General features: G+C 38.1%; 1 protein-coding gene across 1 annotated transcript in view; it reads right to left on the reverse strand.

Annotated features, from left to right (window-relative positions):
* Window positions 1–453: 453 nt before the first annotated feature.
* Window positions 454–20,515, reverse strand: part of LOC122814298 — an 89,674-nt gene continuing 69,612 nt past the window's right edge. Inside the window, exons 11-18 of the mRNA XM_044086886.1 lie at window positions 18,866–18,898; window positions 18,179–18,208; window positions 16,966–16,998; window positions 13,041–13,121; window positions 2,369–2,401; window positions 2,255–2,284; window positions 2,115–2,144; window positions 454–467 (exon numbers count right to left, since the gene is read on the reverse strand). Coding sequence (XP_043942821.1) covers window positions 454–467; window positions 2,115–2,144; window positions 2,255–2,284; window positions 2,369–2,401; window positions 13,041–13,121; window positions 16,966–16,998; window positions 18,179–18,208; window positions 18,866–18,898 — 284 coding nt within the window. The remainder of the gene's footprint in view (window positions 468–2,114; window positions 2,145–2,254; window positions 2,285–2,368; window positions 2,402–13,040; window positions 13,122–16,965; window positions 16,999–18,178; window positions 18,209–18,865; window positions 18,899–20,515) is intronic.

Consider the following 20,515-nt stretch of genomic DNA (forward strand, 5'->3'; position numbering starts at 1 on the left):
TTAACTTTGCCAGAAACAGAACTGACTCAAGGAGTGAACATTAGATCAGATTATTTAGCTATTGCCAAGGAATAATTTATGCCAATGCTTTTGATGGCTGTTCAGGTATGGGTGTGTGAATGTCAACCTGATACAGGAACTTTAGCAAAATGACATCCATCATTAACACCTCCTGAGTCCAGAGAACTGAAAGTCCATAATATTCTAGACTGAGAATTCTTCCATTATTACAACCTGTCTGTTCTAGATATGCATTTTCCTTTATGTGTAATTAGCATCTCGTGTAATTAGCATGAACATGTAGCTCACATGTCTTAACAGACTGCAACAAGCTACAGTTACAGCCAGATCTTATCAACCTTTTCCAAAGGAATTTCTGCAAAGGGTGCTTCCACTCCATGTGGATTAAATAAAATCACAGCTGGCAAACGGACTGAAGTAACTGTCTCAAATTTAATAATCAGCGGCTAAAACAACAACAAACAAAGCAAAAAACAGTGCACACTCAGTTAAGCGCTTTCACCCAGCGTATCCGGACTTCCTCAGAACTAACAATTTGATACAATAATGGTTACTATAAAATTATGGTTAAATGATAATATAGCCATAAAACCATTATTATTACATTATTAATTTCTATATCACACTCAATTTTTTATATCATATTTAATTTTACATTATATTTAACATTTTTTATAAATATTTAACATTTTTTATGAATATTAATAATTTTACAACTACATTGTATTTATATATAACATATAATAATATATATATATTTACTCATAATACAATAATTTATTTAATATATGTAAGTTATACACAATTTAAAAAATTTAAATATAAAATATTGATGAATTCATAGACTTTTATACGATTTAGTATTTATATCTATTAACATTTCTGAAGGTTTTAAATATTTTTCATCTATATAAATACATTGTATTTTATATGTTATAAAATTCATATATATTTTTCACATAGCATATTAATTTTCACCCATTTATTATGCATTAGTCTATTTATGCTCAGAGTCCTATGAGAGATATGTGTTTCATGTAATACATTTGTATTATATTTGTATTTCCTAGCAACTAAATTATTAGATGTATTGTGTCTTTAAATATGGTTACAAAATTGGCGCCAAAAAAGTTTTATAGTAACCATTATTGTATCAAATTGTTAGTTCTGAAGAAGTATGGATACGCTGGGTGATAGCGTTTAACTGAGTGTGCACTGTTTTTTGCTTTGTTCGTTGTTGTTTTAGCTGCTGATTATTAAATTTGAGACAGTTACTTCAGTCCGTTTGCCAGCTGTGATTTTATTTAATCCACACGGAGTGGAAGCACTTATTGGTGTACTTGCAGAGTTACGAAGTTGCTGGTTTGTTTTTTTCTGTAATTTCTGCAAAGGGCAAAAGGTAATTCTTGCCCTGTTTGAAGAGGTTGTACTCTGTTTTGAAAAACTTGTGCAAAATAAAATTAATCAAAATGGTTGTTCTGTTGATAATACTGTGTGTGTGTGTGTGTGTGTGTGTATTGCACATAATATCCAACAGCTCCTTTAAAATGTATCATTACAGGCAGATATCGTGCAGTTAAGTTTGGGGCTATACCTGATATGCAAAAGCCTTTTATTCTTAAGACGGTTCATCTGAAATGTATTCATAAACTAGACCCGATTGATAATCTCAGTAAACAAGTGTTAATAAATAAATAAATAAATAAATATATATATATATATATATATATATATATATATATATATATAAAACAAACTTATGGGGAACTTACAATTATTATAAAGAAAAGGAATATAGGAGTAAGTTAAATCATATGCAAAATGGGTCCAAAAACATTATCATGAACGGGTGTCTATAAGCAAGGCTGAAAGCATGAAAGGAGTCCTAGCTGGGAAACTGATGGAAGGGCACCTGAAACCAGGAGACAGAAAGTCTGTGTTGTTTCTTTAAGGAACACTGAAACTGAGAAAAGAGAACAGCCAAACCCCCTTTACTGCAAAGTTTTTGGGATATCTTTCTTTGCTTGGACTGATTTGTATTTTTAAAAAATACAGTACTGCGGTATGAAATGATTTACTTACAAAATACTTACCTGAGACTAGGAAGTGCTGGCCATCTAAACCTAAAACAAAATACAAAAAAGGGCTACGCTTTTGACTTTTCTGCAAAACAATTTGAATGTCTATTTTTAGGTGAAACAAGTTGTGGGATTTGGAAAAAAAAAGAACTCACCTTTAATCAAAAACGGGTCAACCCGTAAACCTAAAACAAGAATAAAAAGGGTCATCAAGGATTTCTACTATGCAAGAAGGTACATACTTAGTGTCTGCTTAAAACATTACTTACATGCAGGAACTTTGTGCAGTAACATGTTCAACCCTAGAAAAGGGAATAAAAAAGTTTTTTAGAAATACCTTATATTTTTTACTTCACTGAACACTTACCAGCTATACACCAAACAAAACAAATGTATTTCAAAAATATAAGTATTTGTGTTCTTACTGAATGCTTGCCAGCTGCATAACAGACAGAAGAACTGTTTCTTTTTTCATAAATAGATGATATTTGTTGAAATTTTGCATTTAATTCTTCACAAAACATAAAAAACAAAAAGAGTTAAAAATTAAGAAATGAATGTCTCAAGACCATACAATGTATCTGAAGTAGATTTGGTGGACACAACTCAATGGAGGAGAACAAAATCAATCTGCATTAAGATGTCTGGTAGTGTCTCATTATGGCTGCAAGTAATGGGACTCATAGGCGGCCTTAGGCATAGGCCAACTAGGTGGCCACCTAGGGCACCACTGTAGCAGAGGCGCTTTTCCAATAATCTGGATGGTGTTGGTAGACCAGGATGGGGGCACAGGGTTGTGTTGGGGGGCACTGTTGAGGCCTTTTACCTATGGCACAAGTTGACCAAAGGCCAGTCCTGATGGGACCTCAATAATACCCATGACATACCACACTTAGAAATGCTCTGAGTGAAGGGAACCAAACCATTATGACTCAGACTGGATTTAATTAAACCAAACTTGTATTTTGCCATTAAGGAAATAATATAGTTATGAAGTTTCATCATAGTAAATGTGAAATAACTATATCTTTCAAAAACAGTATTCAGTGTACCTTCAAGGTCCCATGTGGTTTCCCGCTATAATAACTGAACAGATATACCCATAATGGTAGACTGGACAATGGTACCATGTACAAAAGATATAGTAAAAAAATGAGAGCATAACAAGCTGAGGAAACTGAAAATCATAAAAGAATGGAGTTTAACTATACATGTGACAGACCAGGAAATGGAAGTTATCTAAGTAATGTTGTGAACTTGACACTTCACATAAGAATGTTTTCCTAAAAATTAAAAGCAAAGTTCCCAACTCTGAATGACTGCCAGAAGTGATACTCTTAAAGAGGGTTTGAAAATAAGCCTGTATCTGACATGATATTGAAAGTATGCTGTGCAAGTACACTTACCATAACAGTAGATGTTCGAATGATTACTGCTGTAGCAGCCCTAGCTATATAGGTTGTATCCTGCATAGGATATAACAGCCAGACAGCTTCCAAAGCTACAGAGCACCTTCCATGTATCCAAACTGTAATTCAGCCTGTGCTGAGCTGAATAAAAGACAGGTTTTGGGAGCCAAGCCCTTCAGAAAATAAAAAGCACTTGAATACACTTTACTAGTCTCCAAAAATAAATTAAACACAGTTTCTTCACAGAAAAGTATGGTTTAGAATGTGTAAATCATCTTTTAAACTTTTTTTTTCTTAAAGAGAACTTATCTGCCTAGCAATTGAACAGCACAAGCTGACCTTCTCACAAGATGACCATTGATCCTTGAAAGCCCACAGAGGTTCACTTTCTTCTACTGCAGAAAAGCTCTAAAGGGCTTGTCACCCAAACCTATCTTTTAGTCAGACCAGCTCAGGTTGACTAATGGTTTGGGTGCGTAGAAGGTGCCCTGAAGCTTTGGAAACTGGGCAGCTGTTATTTCCTTGGAAGGATATAGTCGATATAGCTTAGGGTATGAAGACCACTAAGTAATTGCAATTGAACTGAACTGTGTTTATATGGGTCTCCTTCAGATTGTCGAAACCCCAGATCATTGAAGATGACATCACTGAGACGAAAATAACAAAAACCCATTTCAGCAAAAGATCGGAGCTATGAAGATCTTTGCAGGCTAAGTAACTTGTTGATCGCCAATTTTGCCCTTTTCCCAACTGTAGTACAATCTCAGAGTTGGTAAATTTTGTTAGGGGGGTGTGGTGGGTACAGACCCCCACCTGGGTGGGTTAGGGATGGTGCGGTTTAGGTTTTGTGACTTTTTGGATGAGTGATTATTTACCCTGTGAAGATCTTCATTGCTCCGGTCTTTTGCTGAAATGGGGTTTTGTTATTTTCATCTCAATGATGTGGTCTTTGATGATCTTGGGTTTTGATGATCTGAAGTAGATCCATATAGATATATATGTGTATGTGTGTATATATATATATATATATATATATATATACATATATATATATATATATATATATATATATATATATATATATATATACATATATATATATATATATATATATATATATATATATATTAGTTTATTTCAACTGCGAACTCTAAAATACATTTTATGGTAGTAATATATGACTGTATATTTGAAAGTGTGGTAATCTAATGTAGGATCATAGGAAGTTACTAGGCTATTGTCCCTGAAGCCCTTATAAGCTTAGCCAAGAGTTTAGCCCATGTTTAGACAAGTCAGCCTGTCCAGCAGGGACACAGGTGGAATCCCAGGGGTGTATTTTCTATTATTGCTTGATGTGGAGAGGAAGTCTGTTCTACAGATGGGGGAGTCTCTGGGACACAAACCTGTCTGGCCAACAAGTCCTATTGATATTACAGACCCAGTTGAGGTCACACGTGAGGATTACTCAAGTGGTGCTTTACTTGTGGATATGCAGCAGTCCCATCAAGGCGGGGCCTGAGATTGCTTTGTATGCCAGACAGAGGTCACCTCTGAGGAGTCTGTATGAAACTGAGTAAAGGGACAGGGCTTTTAGCCTATCTGTGTAAGGCAGATGTTTGTGGCCCTGGATTCTCCTTGTGAGGAACTTCTGTGGTCTCTCCAGCTGCTGCATGTGCTTTGCGAGGTACATGCTGAAAGGGGTGTTTTACTCAATAATGTGCCTTATAAGGGAAGAATACAGGGATGGTATGACCTCCTTGTCCCTGGATGAGATACCATTACTTATGAGGTGGGCCATGTAGGAAACTTTCTGTACAATGGAAGCAACATGGTGATCAGAAGTCAGGTTGCTATCAACCTGGATGCCCAAATCCTTCATGACTGATTGTGTGCTTAGGATGTTGTTATTGATGTGATAACTTGTCTGGAAGACAGTGGCTGGTATTCAGTCTGAGGCCATGTTTCTGGCACCAGTTATTTGTTTGGGTGAGACCCTGTTGGAGGATGTCCACATTACAAGGGGAATTGATTTCAGCACCCAGCTTGCAGTCATCTGTAGACTTGGTCAGCATAGCCAACTGGTTTTGGCCTGCACCTCAGAAAAGTATATCCCAAATAACAGAGGCCCCAAGACTGATCCCTGGGGTACGCCACTCATTACAGGTGTACTGTTTTAGGTGGCGTCCACTATTTTGACTAGGTGGGTTCTATCAGTGAGCCAGTTTGCTACCCATCTGGTAACATATGGATTGATGCCTAGTTGAGATAATTTATCTATTATGCCTGAGTGGGGAATATTGTTGAAGGCTTTGGCCAGGTCAAGGTAGGCAATGTGCACTGTCTTCCCCTTGTCCATGACTTTGCTGACTGTCTCAAACAAGTCAAACAAATTTAACAGACATGGCTTCCCCTTGACAAAGTCAAACTGTGTGGGATCAAGTGTTTGGAGGTTGTCAATGTCCTTGTTAATTAGGTCCATGATAATCCATTCCATGGCCTTGCAGATCAGGCTAGTTAGGCTGATGGGTCTATAATTTCCCAGATCGGTGGATGCTCCACTTTTGTTCAAAGGGAAGACAGTTGCTATCCCCCACTCAGCTGGGATGAAGCTGTTATTCAGGCTTTGGCTGAATAGGGTGTCTAATGGTACTGCAGATTCCTGCCTGAGTTCATGTATGATGAGGCCTAGAATGTTATCGGGTCCCATGGATGCTGCATATAGTGATGACCTGTTCCCTAGATATAAGGAGAAGGGTGCAGGTACTGGGAATGTCCTGATTTACCGATGGGGGGGACAGGGAGGTGATGTTTTCACTGAATCTGTTGGCCAGCAGGTTGGCTATATCTACAGCATTTGTGTATGTGGTGTCCTTGACTACCAGTTCTGAGCAGATCTGGGTTTTTCATTTGAGATTGCAGACATATGTGAAGAAAGCCTTATGACGGTCTCTGGTAGATGTGGCCAATTTGGACTAGAAGTTTGCTTTGGAGGATTTCACTAGTGCTTTTATTTGCTTATTCAGGCTAAGGAGAGATTGCTTCCAAATGAACATCTGCTCCTTCTTGGTCCTGGACAGCAATTTTTTTTTCCTTTTGTTATATAGTTTATTTATTGCAGATGTCCACCAGACAGGTTTACTCTTCCTTGCGGAGGATGATTTTGTCCTGTCTAGTATTCCTGATCAATGCATCTATATAAATGCTTGTATAGTACATTGGTGCAGATTTGGACATTTATGACAGTTCCTGCAGAAGGGGAGGTGGCTGTGAAGCTGTTTATACCATCCCTCAGTAGGTTGTAATCAGTCTTGGAGAAGTTTTTTTGTTTGACCCTAGCTAGGGGGTTGCGGGAGATGTTGACTTCGAAAGTGACTACTTGATGGTTGGATCTTATCAAGGAGGATGATATTGTAGGGATGCTGCAGTGGTTGGTTAATACCTAGTCCAAGATATTATCACCTGTCGTGGGGGTATCAACTAGCTGTTCCAAGGCATTTGCATTCACAAAATCGAGGAATCTCTGGGCATTTGTGTTCTCGCATGAGCAGTTCTTCCAATCTATGTTTGGGTAGTTAAAGTTGCCCAAGATCAGGATAAAGAGTTGAATCTTGATAGATTTGAAGAGGTCCAGATAGGCAGAGTGTGCATTGTGAGTCAAATTTGTGGGCCTGTAGCTAGCTATGATTTGAATCAGGGTCTTGTCAATGGTTAACTGCACCTGGAGTGTTTTCTCTGCACCATACTCTTTGATCAGCGTGGAGGTGTGTATGTCTTTAATATACACTGAAACTCCACCTCCTTTGGCTTTGCTGCCCACAGTTTGGGATCTGAATGTATGATAGGATGAATAACCAGGGTAAGCTGGGGTGCTCTTCGCAAATTTGAACCAGGTTTCTGTGACTGCACAAATGTCAGCATCTTCCAGGGTTAAGAATGCTTGCAATGAGTGCAGTTTCATAGCTGGACTCCTAGCATTTAGCAGCATGACCTTTAATTTGCAATTTGTTGAAATTTTTATGTTGGTAGTTTTGACCTCATCACTTTTCCTAAAAAAGGCACTATGGGGGAGGCAAGAGCCTTTGCCAGAAGTGTGAAGCTCAAGTGAGACAGATGCAGGCCATCTCTGGCAAAGCATCATGGTCTGTCAATCATATAACCATATAACCAGGCTATATATTAAGCAAAGCCTGTGGTGACTCAAAGCATCCATAATACTGAGCCAGAATGCGATATAACATGAGACTAAGAATAAGTACAAAGACAGCTATAAAGATAAGACAAAACTAACCAGCGCTTAGTAGAAGCACAGGCTGCACCATGCATCTTAGCATGGATCGAGATGACCTTTCTTTTAGGTTAACTCAAGTCTATGAGTGCGGCTCTCAGTTTGGGACTTTTGTTCCTATTAGGAGGGTAAAACTTCAATATTTAAAGGTTTACATAGTTTTATGTGTTAGTATTGTCACTAAGTTTTAGGGAGTATTGGGGGGTATGTTTGATTTTTTTGTTTGAGGGCTTTCAATAAAACAAAAAAATGTATAAGATGTGACATAGACTTAAATGTATATGACAAGACGCAACTGTATAAAAGTTCAACCTGCTAAACTGTGTATGCATGTAACACAAAAGCTGGAATTGGATATTTATCAAAGCAACTGTATAAAAGTTCAACCTGCTAAACAGTATATGCATGTAACACAAAAGCTGGAATTGGATATTTATCAAAAAAGTGTTATACATAAAAGCTGGGAATAATAATTTTAATACAATGGTGCTTTCTTTAATGTCTTTAAATGTAAATGCCTCAGAGATAAATACAAACAAGAAAGAGCAGTGAACTATATTAAAATGTAGAGTGCAAATAGCTGTGTTACAGGAGACACATAAAGAACTGAACATGTGAATTTGATAAAGAAAGGTTTTCAGAATGGTTATTCAGCAGAATATCTGGGACAAAGGAAAAGAGGAGTGCTTATATTAATTGCAAGTGGAGCTCCAATAGTGGTAGTAGTAAATAAAAAAGTTAATAATGGCGGATTTGTAGTGCTAAGGGGCTACTGGCAAGGGAGGAGGATTACACTGGCATGTATTTATATTCCACCTAAAACTGCTATAATGGAGCTTAAGAAAATTCTTGGAAAAATAAACAATTTTCAGCAATAGGTGGGGACTGGAATTTGATTTGCAGCAGTGAAGATGTGTCTTGGGGGGTGGGGCAGAAGGGAAAATATAATAAAGGAAAGAAGATTTTTGAAGACATTTCTGAAAATATTTGGCATGGAAGATGTGAATTCAGTAATAAGAGTTTGGAGTGAACTTACATATTATTCCCCAAGATATAAAAACTCATCTAGGCTAGACAGAATTTACATTTCACAGGAACATGTACATTTAATTCAAGGTCTTGATACCCACCCAGTAACTATTTTGGATTATGTGTCAAAAACAACTTCAATAAAAACACATGGTAGTGAAATAAAAATGAGACATTGGTGCTTTCCCAACTATCCGTTGAAAAGAGAGGAATTTAAGGAATGGGTAGTGGAGATTATTCAGGAGCTGTTAGAAAGGATAGAAATTTCTTCTGAAAATACAGCTAGGGAATGGGATAAAATTAAGATGGAGTTTAAAAATAGAGTGAAAATAAAAGAAAGGGTGCTATGGTTAAGAAGTAATAAGAATTATTTAGAGGGACTGACAAATGTTAAAGTATTGCAGAACAGGGGGATTTTCACAGAACAAGAAGAGGATCAACTGCAGAATGCTAGGCAGAAAATAAGGGATTAGGTCGATAATATGTACGAGCTTAGAAAGATTGCTGTTAAGGAACTGTTTTCTGATAATAACACAAGACCACAAAAACTTTTAGCACAAGGACTTAGGCAACAGAAAGTAGAAAGGGCTATTGCCAGACTTAGGGAGCCTATAACAAAGCAGGTAACAAGAGATCCTGTGGAGGTATTTGAAATATTTTGGAAATTTTATGAGATTCTCTATAAAGCAGAGAAATATGAAATGAAAAGATACAAATGGAAATATTTATGTCAAGGTTAGAGGTAGATGAGGATCAATTACTAACAGGATAGGAGGAGATGAGATAAAAATTGTGATGTATAACCAATCTATATAAAAGTCCCCTGGAAAAGATGGTATTCCTGTGAAAGTTTGGAAGCTAGGAGGAAAAAAACCGATAAAAGTATGGAAGGTTTGGTTTAACAGTATCTTAAGAGGAGGAGAAGTACCACCATCCTGGAAGAAAGCAGTGGCAACTGTAATACCTAAAGAGGGTAAAGATCCATCAGATCCAGCTTTATTCAGGCCCATTTCAATACTAAACCATGATTATAAAGTGTTCATGTCTTTAATGGCTAAAAGAATGGCAAAAGTAATGCCAAAACTGATAGATATGGCTCAATGTGGTTTTTGTGGAGGGTGGCACACATTTGACAACATTGACAGAACACTGAGGATCCATAGGGAAGAAGAATTTTAACAAAATAACATTGTTGTAGGTGGGTCTTGATGCAGAGAAAGCATTTGACAGTGTAAGCTGGGCCTTTATGAGCAGGTCAATGAAAGTATTTGCATTTCCTGAAAAAATTATAAGGTTGATTTGGAGAATATATGAGGGATTGGAGGCAAAAACTAAAGTGGGTGGAGCCCTCTCTGATAATTTTTGCTTGAGCAGAGGAACCAGACAGAGGTGTTCTCTTTCCCTTTTATTATTTGCATTATATTTAGAACCATTGGCAAAGAAAATAAAGGACTCAGAAATTCAAGGATATAATTCGTATGCTAGTCAAGAAAAGCTGTCTTTATTTGTAGATAAAATTATTTTGCACCTGACAAAACCAGAAAAAGACATTACACTGTTCTGGAACATTTTGAGACAGTTTCAGATCTTTTTGGGATACAAAATGAATGACGCTAAAACATATGCAATAGCGGTAAATTATGTACCCACACATGAACTGGCTCAGGAATACCCATACATATGGAGACATGATAAAATTAAATATTTAGGAGGATGGATTAAAATGATACTAGTGTGGCAGCTAAGGGTGTGTGAGAAGAGACAAAACAAAAACTGAGAAAATAGAAGCTTTGTTATATGGATATGGAGAGTAAGATACAAGCAGTTAAAATGTTTTTAGTCCCTTTATTCTTACACACAGGTCAGGCATATTTTTATCAACCAGAAGAGAAGCTGTGGGTAGCAATTAATAAAGAGCTGAAGGACTTTATCTGGAAGAGGAAGACAGGAAGAGTCAAATGGGATAAGCTGATTCTTCCACTAGAACAGGGCGGATTGGCATTACCCAGTTTGAAGGGGTATTTCACAGTTACACAGTTAAGACTCCTATACATAGCACAAGTAGAAAACTATAATTCAAAGTGGAAAGGTAGGATGATGAAACATGAGGGAAGCTCAAGAAACAAGGAGAGACTATGATTTTGGATGCAGGCCATTAACAAGAATAACAATAAACATGCAGAATATTATATCCATAAAGTAGCAGAAAGTATTCTAAGAATTAAACCAACATGGGAATGGAGAAATACGATTCTGTTAATAGGGATGACTGCAATTAGGGATACAGACAATAGGCAAAATGGGGCTGGAATTTATTGGAGAAAACTGGCAAACAAACCAAGGTATTGTGAGCAAATAACTAGATTGGGAAAGATGATAGAATGGGAAGACTCCAAGAATTTATTTGGACTGCAAGTTAGAGATTACCTTCCCCATCAGGGATTGATATCAGAGTATAGGCAAAGAGAAAGAAATAGGGGGGGGTGTCCTAGGGAGTCCTGAAAAGACCAGCACTGGTTGAATTTTTAATAGAATCTAGAACAGAAGCTGCCATTAAAAAAGGAATAATTAGTAGAGTATATAAAATACTGCATGATAACTAGAAGAATCAATCAGAAGTTAGAAAGGATTGGGAAAAGAGACTGGATAAGCAATTCATAAAGAAACAATGAGAGCATATACGTTTGTCTCCCAAATATGCAACAAAATCTAGAAGATTTAGGATTTTTGCCTGGAAATGTTTACATAGCTATTTTTATACCCCAAGTAGATCCAGACAATTTTTCCTCAGGCAGACAGTAAATGTTGGAGATGTGAAGGGGAAGAAAGAAGTAATTGGGAATGGGACTATATTATATATTTGAAGTTTCAAAACTTTGAACCTCATATGTTCGACAACATATGAGCACCCCCCATACCCCCCTACTTAAATATACCAACTCTGAGATCGCACTTCAGTGCAGAAAAGGGAAATTTTCCCATTGTGCGCCGTACGGAGCCATTGCTTTTTACCTTCAAACTTTTTAAAGTTCGATCATATGGTGTCAACCATATGACATTCAAATTTTAAAAAGTTTGAATAATTAATAGGGATCCATTGTGTACATATTTTCTGGGAGTGTGGTGAGTTGCCGGACTTTAAGGATTCCCTGTGGGATGCACTGTCAGAGATGCTGGGTGGGCAGATTGGTCTGATGAGGGAGATGATTTTTCTGAGCTATGATACAGAATCTTAATTGCCTAGACATGGTAAGACCTCGCTGTGACTAATAATGGTGGCTACCAAAAACGTAATTACTGAAAAATGGAACTCAAACTCTAAACCAACTATACCGGAAATAGTCAATATAGTAACAGAGATAAAACAACTGGAACTGAGATCTTTAGAAAGGGGTAGGAGCAAACTACATAGGAAAAACAGGAATTGTGGGTACAGTACATACAAGGGCGGAGTGATGTCTAAAGGGCAGCAGGACTTAAATGAGCTATGTAATGTTTGAGTGAGAAAGATTGTGTAGTGGTGAATAATGTTTGCAAATGGGAGTGTGTCAGTACGGTTTGTGATGTAAAATGCTTGGGACTAGGATTGTGTTGGTGTGGTTTGTTTTCATTTATATAAATGTATGATTGTCTGTTTAGTAAATGATAGTTTAATAAAGATGTTTCTTGTCTAAAAAAAGGCAGGGATTGGATAATTTATGTAATACTGCTTAGGTTATATGATATATAGCAATATATGTGAAGTATAATGTTTGTTATATTAATATGTTTTGATTACTTTTATATGAATGCAAATTTGCCTATGTCACAAGTGATAATTCAATAAAGGTGTTTGAAAAAAAAAGACTTTAAGATGGGGGATCTTTCAACCTATGGAAAAAAAGAATGAGTACAAAGATGGATGATAAAGCACACCTTACAGAGCAACCATGATCTACTCATATGTCCCTTCTAAAGACACTACAGCAACCATAATGTTTCTGGATCGTTCTGTTTGCCCACAAGTGTAAACAGGCAGATTTCAACTCCACTTTCAGTCCTGTCTCCTGTTTATAGTCTCTCTGTCCCGTCCTCCTGTCAGAATAACAAAATGAATGACTTATTCTGGTCTACTTTATTTCTTGCCATCCTTCTACTCAGTATTTTGTCTCCAAATATAGTCTGACAGTTATAGTTACAGCTGTATAAACTGAGCCAGGAGAAATTAATGCAACTTACTGCAAAATGGATCCATTTCTTCACCGTCAGATTCTTCTTTTGGTTCTGGTTTGGATTCTGGCTCATTTGCTTCCTCGGGTTCTACAAAAAAAGGATACTTTTATGCTCTTACAGTATTATAGACATTTCTTCATTCACTTTTTCAGTTCAACCACAAATAATGGCTGTTACAGCAGTAATTCCTGACTTACTGAACAGTGCTGTAAATTGGTGGTCATGCTAGCCGCCATTGACAGGGCAGTGATGACTGCCACGTGACTTGTGAGTGAATTACAGGGTCATGGCAGCACCCAATGTTTTGCTAAGAAGGAAAGTGATGCCTGTCATACCTGCACATAATGAAAAGGTTAAAAGGGTTGAGAGTAATGGGACAACACCTGCGTCACCTGACCTTTTGTGCAGGGCTGTGAATAATGACAATATACCAGACTCTGCTAAAATATGGAGCAGTGTTGCAAATGATAGGACAGCACTATTACTTCCAAAATAATAATTAGCACTCTGAATGATGGGACCACACTCACCATTACTCATTAAATAGGCATAGGAATGATAGGACAACACAGCTACCATTTGATATAATAATCAGTGCAGTAAATGATAAGACCACATCATTATCCACTGTTATAACAATCAGGGTTGTGAATGATGGGACCATACCACTGATATAAAAGTAATCAATGATGTGGATGATGGGACCACACCATTGATCCACTGAATGATAGGACCATACTGTTACCTACTGATGTAATAATTAGGTCTGTGAATTATGGGATCCCACCATTACCCAGTGGTATAATAATCAGGGCTGTGAATGATGATACCACATAATTGACCACTGATATAAAAATAGTCAGTGACGTGAATGATGGGACCACACCATTATCCACTGATATGATAATCAGTCAGAAAATGACAGGATCCTATCATTACCTGATGATATAATAATTTGGGCTGTGAATGATGACACCACACCATTAACCACAGATATAAAAATAATCAGTCAGTGTGGAAGATGGACCACCCCATTACCCAGTGATATCATAATCAGGGTTTTGAACAATGGGAACACATCATTACTCGTTGATATAACAATCATGGCTGTGGAAGACATGTATGATAGTAGCTCCCAGAGACACCCCGTACAAGCTCTTAAGGTATGGACCACATTAGTACCCACTGAACTCTATATGACATTTGAGTGAGTGATACTATACCCTGTAACCTCTTCTAGTGAGCTGTGTGGAGTGTGATGGGACCACAACAATGTCCCTGACTTAACAGGCTTTGAATGAAGGGACCATTCCAATACCCCTGCTCTAATGAGTATTCATGCAAATGATGAGATCACACCGACCCCTACTAAGACATCTCCTTGCTGACACCCATCACATATTGAAACCTGGATAAGCTTACTGGACATGCATAGTTTAGTTATGGACTAAAAACAGGAAACCCTACTCTCACAGATGACAACACCATTCTTCAGTACAGAACTCTTTCCCTGAGAGTTATGAATTGGCTGTAGTGATCTTGTCTCTAGGAGAATGAATGGGACTTTACAGCAAGAAAAGAAGGATGCTTGAGGGTCAGGAGGGAAGGAGAAACAAGAACCCTAAATAAAAATACAGAGCAGGGATACAAATGATAGGATTGTGCCATTTTCCTGTGATATAGTAATCAGTACTGTAAATGGTGGGATCACACCATCACAAATAGATGTAACAATAACAGGCCTGACAACAAGGCCCAATAACCTCCTGTAGAGGTCTGTAAGGGATGGATTGCACCAGCATCCACTGGACCCTAAGTGATTCGTGAGTGAGTGGTGCTATATCCTGTGGCCTGTTCGAATGAACTGTGTGGAGTGTGATGGGACCACGCTAACACTCACTGACCTAATGAGCAGGGCTGTGAGTGATGGGGTCTCATCAACATCCAGTGACCCCTGGGAAAAGTCTGTGAGTGACAAGGACCACAATACCCAATGACCTAATGAGAAAAAACTGGAAGTGTTGAACACCACACCAATATCCAATGATCAGCTTAGAAAATTTTCTGAGTGTTGTGAGTCCATATCAGGTTAGGAATGCTATAGATCTTTAGCAGGACCCAATTAGCTGGTGAGAAAATGCTGTGAGTGATGAGGGCCACACCAGAACCTTCTATACTACTGAGAAAAGGCTGTGAGAGAATTGACTACACCAGCACTCTATGACCCACAAGATAAAAGGCTGTGAGTGTTGATGACCACACCAGTACTCACTGTCCCACTCAGTATGGCTTTGACTGATGGGATCACACCAGTAGTCAAAATCTGTGAGAAAAGGGACCACACTAGCAACCACTGCACTACTGAGAAAAGGCTGTGAGCATTGGTGACCACATCAGAGTATAATGGCCTAGTGAGAAAAAAATAAAAGCGATGGGGGCCACATCAGCATTCACAGTATTACTGAAAAAAGGTTACGAGAAATGGAACAAAACCTGCACCCAATGACATCTGACTATATCTGTGAGTGTGTGGAAATATATCTTCACTGAATGACCATTCTCCAAGGAGTCCAGGACAGGTCAGCAGGGTTAGCTTGGTTGAATGCCACCTGTGATGTACTGAGTTATTTGCTAGAACAATTGAAGTTAAAACTTGTGGAGAAGCACATATATTTAAAGACAAGTCTTATTGGGTCAAGCAGTCACATGGCAGTAAGTTACATTCAGCCACTTGTTCCTGAAGTGTAGGAAATGGTAAAGATATGGAAACAAGTTCATACACCTCATTTCTGGTTAAGGTTAGCAGCAAAGAAATGCTGATTTTAACTAAATTTCTTTCTCTGCGAAAGCCTTTCTTTGGTGAGGCTTCTTGAAGGGGCAAAGAAAATCAAAAATATTCCTATCAGACTTTAGCAGCATTCTCTCAGCCCCACAGAATGCCATATAGTAAAATTAGAGTCCCTACTAGCAGAGAAGTGCTGGGGTTTCTTCATCAGCAGTCCTATATGGATTGGCCTTCTTTCTCTTTCATAGCACATCATGCTGCATAAACATGACAGACTTGTTTTACTCAGAAATGCAGGTGAGACACCTGAGTAGGACACAGAATATCAAGACTAAGCAGGTGAATGAGGTCATGGGCTTATTCCCCAGTACAAGATGTGACAGGTGTCAAGATGGCTTATTTTATTTACTGCCTCTGGGGATAATATTTAGATTCTGGAAAAACTCTACACAGAATGTAGATAATTCTTTTTACAAAAATGCATTTAATAGAATAACACCATCTAGGGTGGGGTTAAGGAGATGAATTGTTCTTAATTTGTGCTGTGTGATATTGATCCTAGATATATTTATGATGCACTCTCTTCTTCTTCTTTTGGCTTTTCCCGGTTAGGAGTCGCCACAGCGGATCACCTGTCTGCTCATGATTGGCAGTGGAGTTTTACAGTGTCGAGTTGCCAGCCCGGCACCCAACCTTCCACAGAAGGCACACACTCACACCTAGGGCCAATTTAGAGTGTCCAATCCACCTACAGCATATCTTTGGGATGTGGGAGGAAACCGGAGCACCCGGAGGAAACCCACGCGACCACAGGGAGGACATGCAGACTGCACACAGAAGGCACCCCAGCCGGGGATTGAACTGGAGAACCTCTTGCTGTGAGGCGGCAATGCTAACCGCTGCACCACCGCAGCTGCCCATTTATGATGAACTTTGAATATATTATATTCATCATGGGATAGTGTGTTTTTTTATTGCTATTACCTCTGTGTGAATTATGTAGCAATGTTACAGTAACAAATGGTCTGAATGAAGATAGGTTACATATATGTATACAGAAATAAAGTGAAATAAAAATGAGGGCTACCAGATATTCCTATTATGTGAGAAGGTGTTTAATTATGGACTTCTTAACAAACTACCTACCTTTGGGAGCAACATACTTGAAGAACACTCTCCCTAGAAAATGAAATAGACAGAGCAGTGGTGTTATAAACATTGGTTACCATTTATGATTGCAGCAAATGCTTACAAACAGCATTCCCAATAAACCCAAAAGAACATTTTATGACATATGCAATATTACATGTGCATGAGTTTAGCTGACAATCAAAATGTTAAAAATGGCAATTACAGTAAATAAGTATTGACTTTACATGGACTTTTCAGCACAATCTGAGTAACTTGTTGAATACCTGTATTAAATGCAAGCCAATGCAAAGATATAATCAAATCATCCGGGGTCAAACTGTCCTGCTTCCAAAGTAAATAGTACAATAAAAACATATCAGTTTGTGTGGCCAGTGATCCTACCTTCCTATATATGTATCTACCTGAGAATATCAAAACCCGAGATAATTGAAGACCACATCATCGAGAGGAAATTAACGAAACCCACTTCATCAACAGACCGGATCAACAACGATCTTCCCAGGATAAGTAACCTATTGGCCATGAAGGAGAACTTTTCCCTTTTCCCAACTGTAGTGAGATCTCGTAGTTGGTATATTTACTTAGGGGGATGTGAGGGTTCAGCTCCCCACATTGTGGGGTGTTGGGGGACTAGCCTCTCACCTGGGTGGGTTTAGAATGGAGTGGCTTAGGTTTTGTGTGCTGTTGACTGAGTGATTACTTACACTGGGAAGGTCGTCGATGAAGCGGGTTTTCATTTATTTTGTCTTGGTGATGTGGTCTTTGACGATCTCAGGTTTCGACGTTCTGAAGTAGACCCATATATATATATATATATATATATATATATATATATATATACACACATTAGAAGTGGGAGAAGAGGATGAATGACAGCAATACTGAAACTTCAGATCACCACCAGCTTGCATAATTTAGACCTCCCCCTGGCCCCATACACACCCTGCCCAAGTACTGCATACTTTTGGATCTGTACCTTTTCAACACCTCCCAGAAAAGACAGACTTAAAGTAAAAACTCATTTAGACAATCAGAAGTTCTTAAAAAAATTGCCCAAAATAATTTTTAGCCTGCTCCTGTGGCACAGAGGAATGGAACCTTGGCTGTGATACAGATTATCTGTGCTTGATTAGCTGCATGGATGCTGGAGAGGACAGGCAAACATTTTTTTTATTTGCACTAATTTGTATCTTTGAGAAATACTCACCTAAAACAAAGGCTGCTGGTGTTTTTAAATCTATAACAAGACAAGACAAAAAAAAGATTTTCATTGATTTTAATACATAAGAGTATGTACTTAAAAAGATTTTTTTACAAAGTTTACTATCATGCCCCATACCACAAAGGAACAAAGTCTGGACTGTGACCCATGACAACATGAAATCAGCAAGTGACCCAGGTGCTGGAAGAACCTGTAAGGTTGGTGGCAAGCAGGTGAGCAGCCAAAGCCAACTGGCCCAATCTTCAAGGGAAAAGAAGTACAGTGGACCAGTGCAGTACAAGCACCTACTGGGCAGAGGTATGTAAAGAATACAATACATGTGGTAAGAATGTACACTTGGCACTAGCAAATCTCATTCAGAAGGTAGCCTCATTTACATGCACGTGCAAAAGTGTCCATGCACAATGAGTGATAGTAGGGCCCTTGTGCTCACTACTGTGCATGCCTACTGGCGTGGACAGGGATTAGGGTCATAAAAGGAAAAAAGTCCCTGATGGCCGCATGGAAGTCAGCCTTCCCTCCTTCTGATGATCTCTTCCCCCTGTAAGGGAAATTAACGGGTCTAGTTATGAAGGAAGCGATGGGTTTGATGGCATGCAGGAGTGTGCCAAGCAAATAAATAAATAACTAACTAAATAAATTAATGAATAAATGAATAAGAGTAATACTTACCTGATGGAATTTTGGAGATCATAGAAATTATCCCTAGAAAACGAGAAAAGAAGCACAAACAACAGTCTTGTCACAAATATTAGCTTCCTTGTTGTCAGTGTTTACCAAAGGCACATGAAATTAAAACAAAGAGTGAGAAGGTCACACTGAAAAAACAGTCAGTAAAAACTAAATGAAAACTCCAGCCAAGCTAGAACTTCCAATGAGTGACTTCCCAAACCTCCTGTAACAGAGGCACATAGGATATATGCAAATGACCCCTTTGAACATCAGGTGTTTCAGCTATATGGCAATTCTGACTGCCCATGACTTTTACGTTTGAAGTCTGAAATATGCATATCCATAGCTAATGGCGTTTGGCTTTATTGGCCTGAAATTGTCCATTAAAACGACTTCAAACGTAAAAGTCATGGGCAATCAGAAACGCCATATAGCTGAAACACCTGATGTTCATAGGAGTCATTTGCATATATCCCATGTGCCTCTGTTACAGGAGGTTTGAGAGGTCACTCATTGGAAGGCATATTAAATGAAAATTGTTTCTAACAACTATGTAACAGTGACAAGCACAATCAAATAAAACTGCAGAATTATGTAACAGTGACAAGTACAATTAAATAAAACTGCAGAATTATGTAACAGTGACAAGTACAATCAAATAAAACTGCAGAATTATGTAACAGTGACAACTACAATCAAATAAAACTGCAGAATATGCACTTTCTGAGTTTTGGAAAACCATGACATTACAAGGACTTTGATATTTTAGGCCAGAATATTAATTCATCACAAGTTGTATTTCTTCTGACATTTACTATCTGCAAAACTCGTTTTGCTTTTTCCAGTTTTCTCTGCTTAGTATCTCATTTACTATTGTTTCATAATAGATGCACTAACATATAGAACAGAATTACAGTGACAGCTGAAAATTATACACAATCAATGGACTAAATTTCAGAATTTCAGATCATGAAAACTGTATTTCATTTTTTTAATAAGGCTAAATCAGTGTCCCTGAATACTGAATGAGCTTGCACACAAATGCATATCAAAACTTGAAAGATGATCACACAAAGGGAAAGATTAAGAACTGAATGTTCAGAGAATATGCAATGCATATTAAGGGCACCTTACAATATAAGCCGATTAACTGAGAAAATAAAAAAATATATAATGAAAGTCTATATGTTCACATGGTTAGTAGTTTCCTGTTCTCAAATCACAACATACCTGACCTCAGGGGATTGACTCCAGCTCACAGGGACAGGGACATACTGATGACATCTGTGACTAAAAGAACTTCAGCAATACTCATTTACATACTTAGCATTGGTCTGTGTTACTGGGACCATACCGACATCTACTGACTTAATAGAGAAGGCTGTGAGTTACACACTATTACTTAATGACCTACTTTTGGGGGTGCATGTAATGGACCCCGCCAGTATCCAGTGATGTGCAGTGGAAGTCTGTGAGTCCTGGAGACCACAGCAGTACCCAGTTATGTACTGGTCAGTGCTGTAAGTGATATGGACATAACCAGCACTTGGGACATACTGATCATCCTAAAAAGTGATGAAAACCACACCAGCAGCCTGTGTGGTGGAAATAATGTGATGTAACAGTCAGTTTTCTTTTTCCAACTAAATG

The sequence above is a fragment of the Protopterus annectens genome, chromosome 10.part0, assembly GCF_019279795.1.
Source record: "Protopterus annectens isolate FY-2018-M chromosome 10.part0, PAN1.0, whole genome shotgun sequence".
In the NCBI taxonomy this organism is placed as follows: Eukaryota; Metazoa; Chordata; order Ceratodontiformes; family Protopteridae; genus Protopterus; species Protopterus annectens.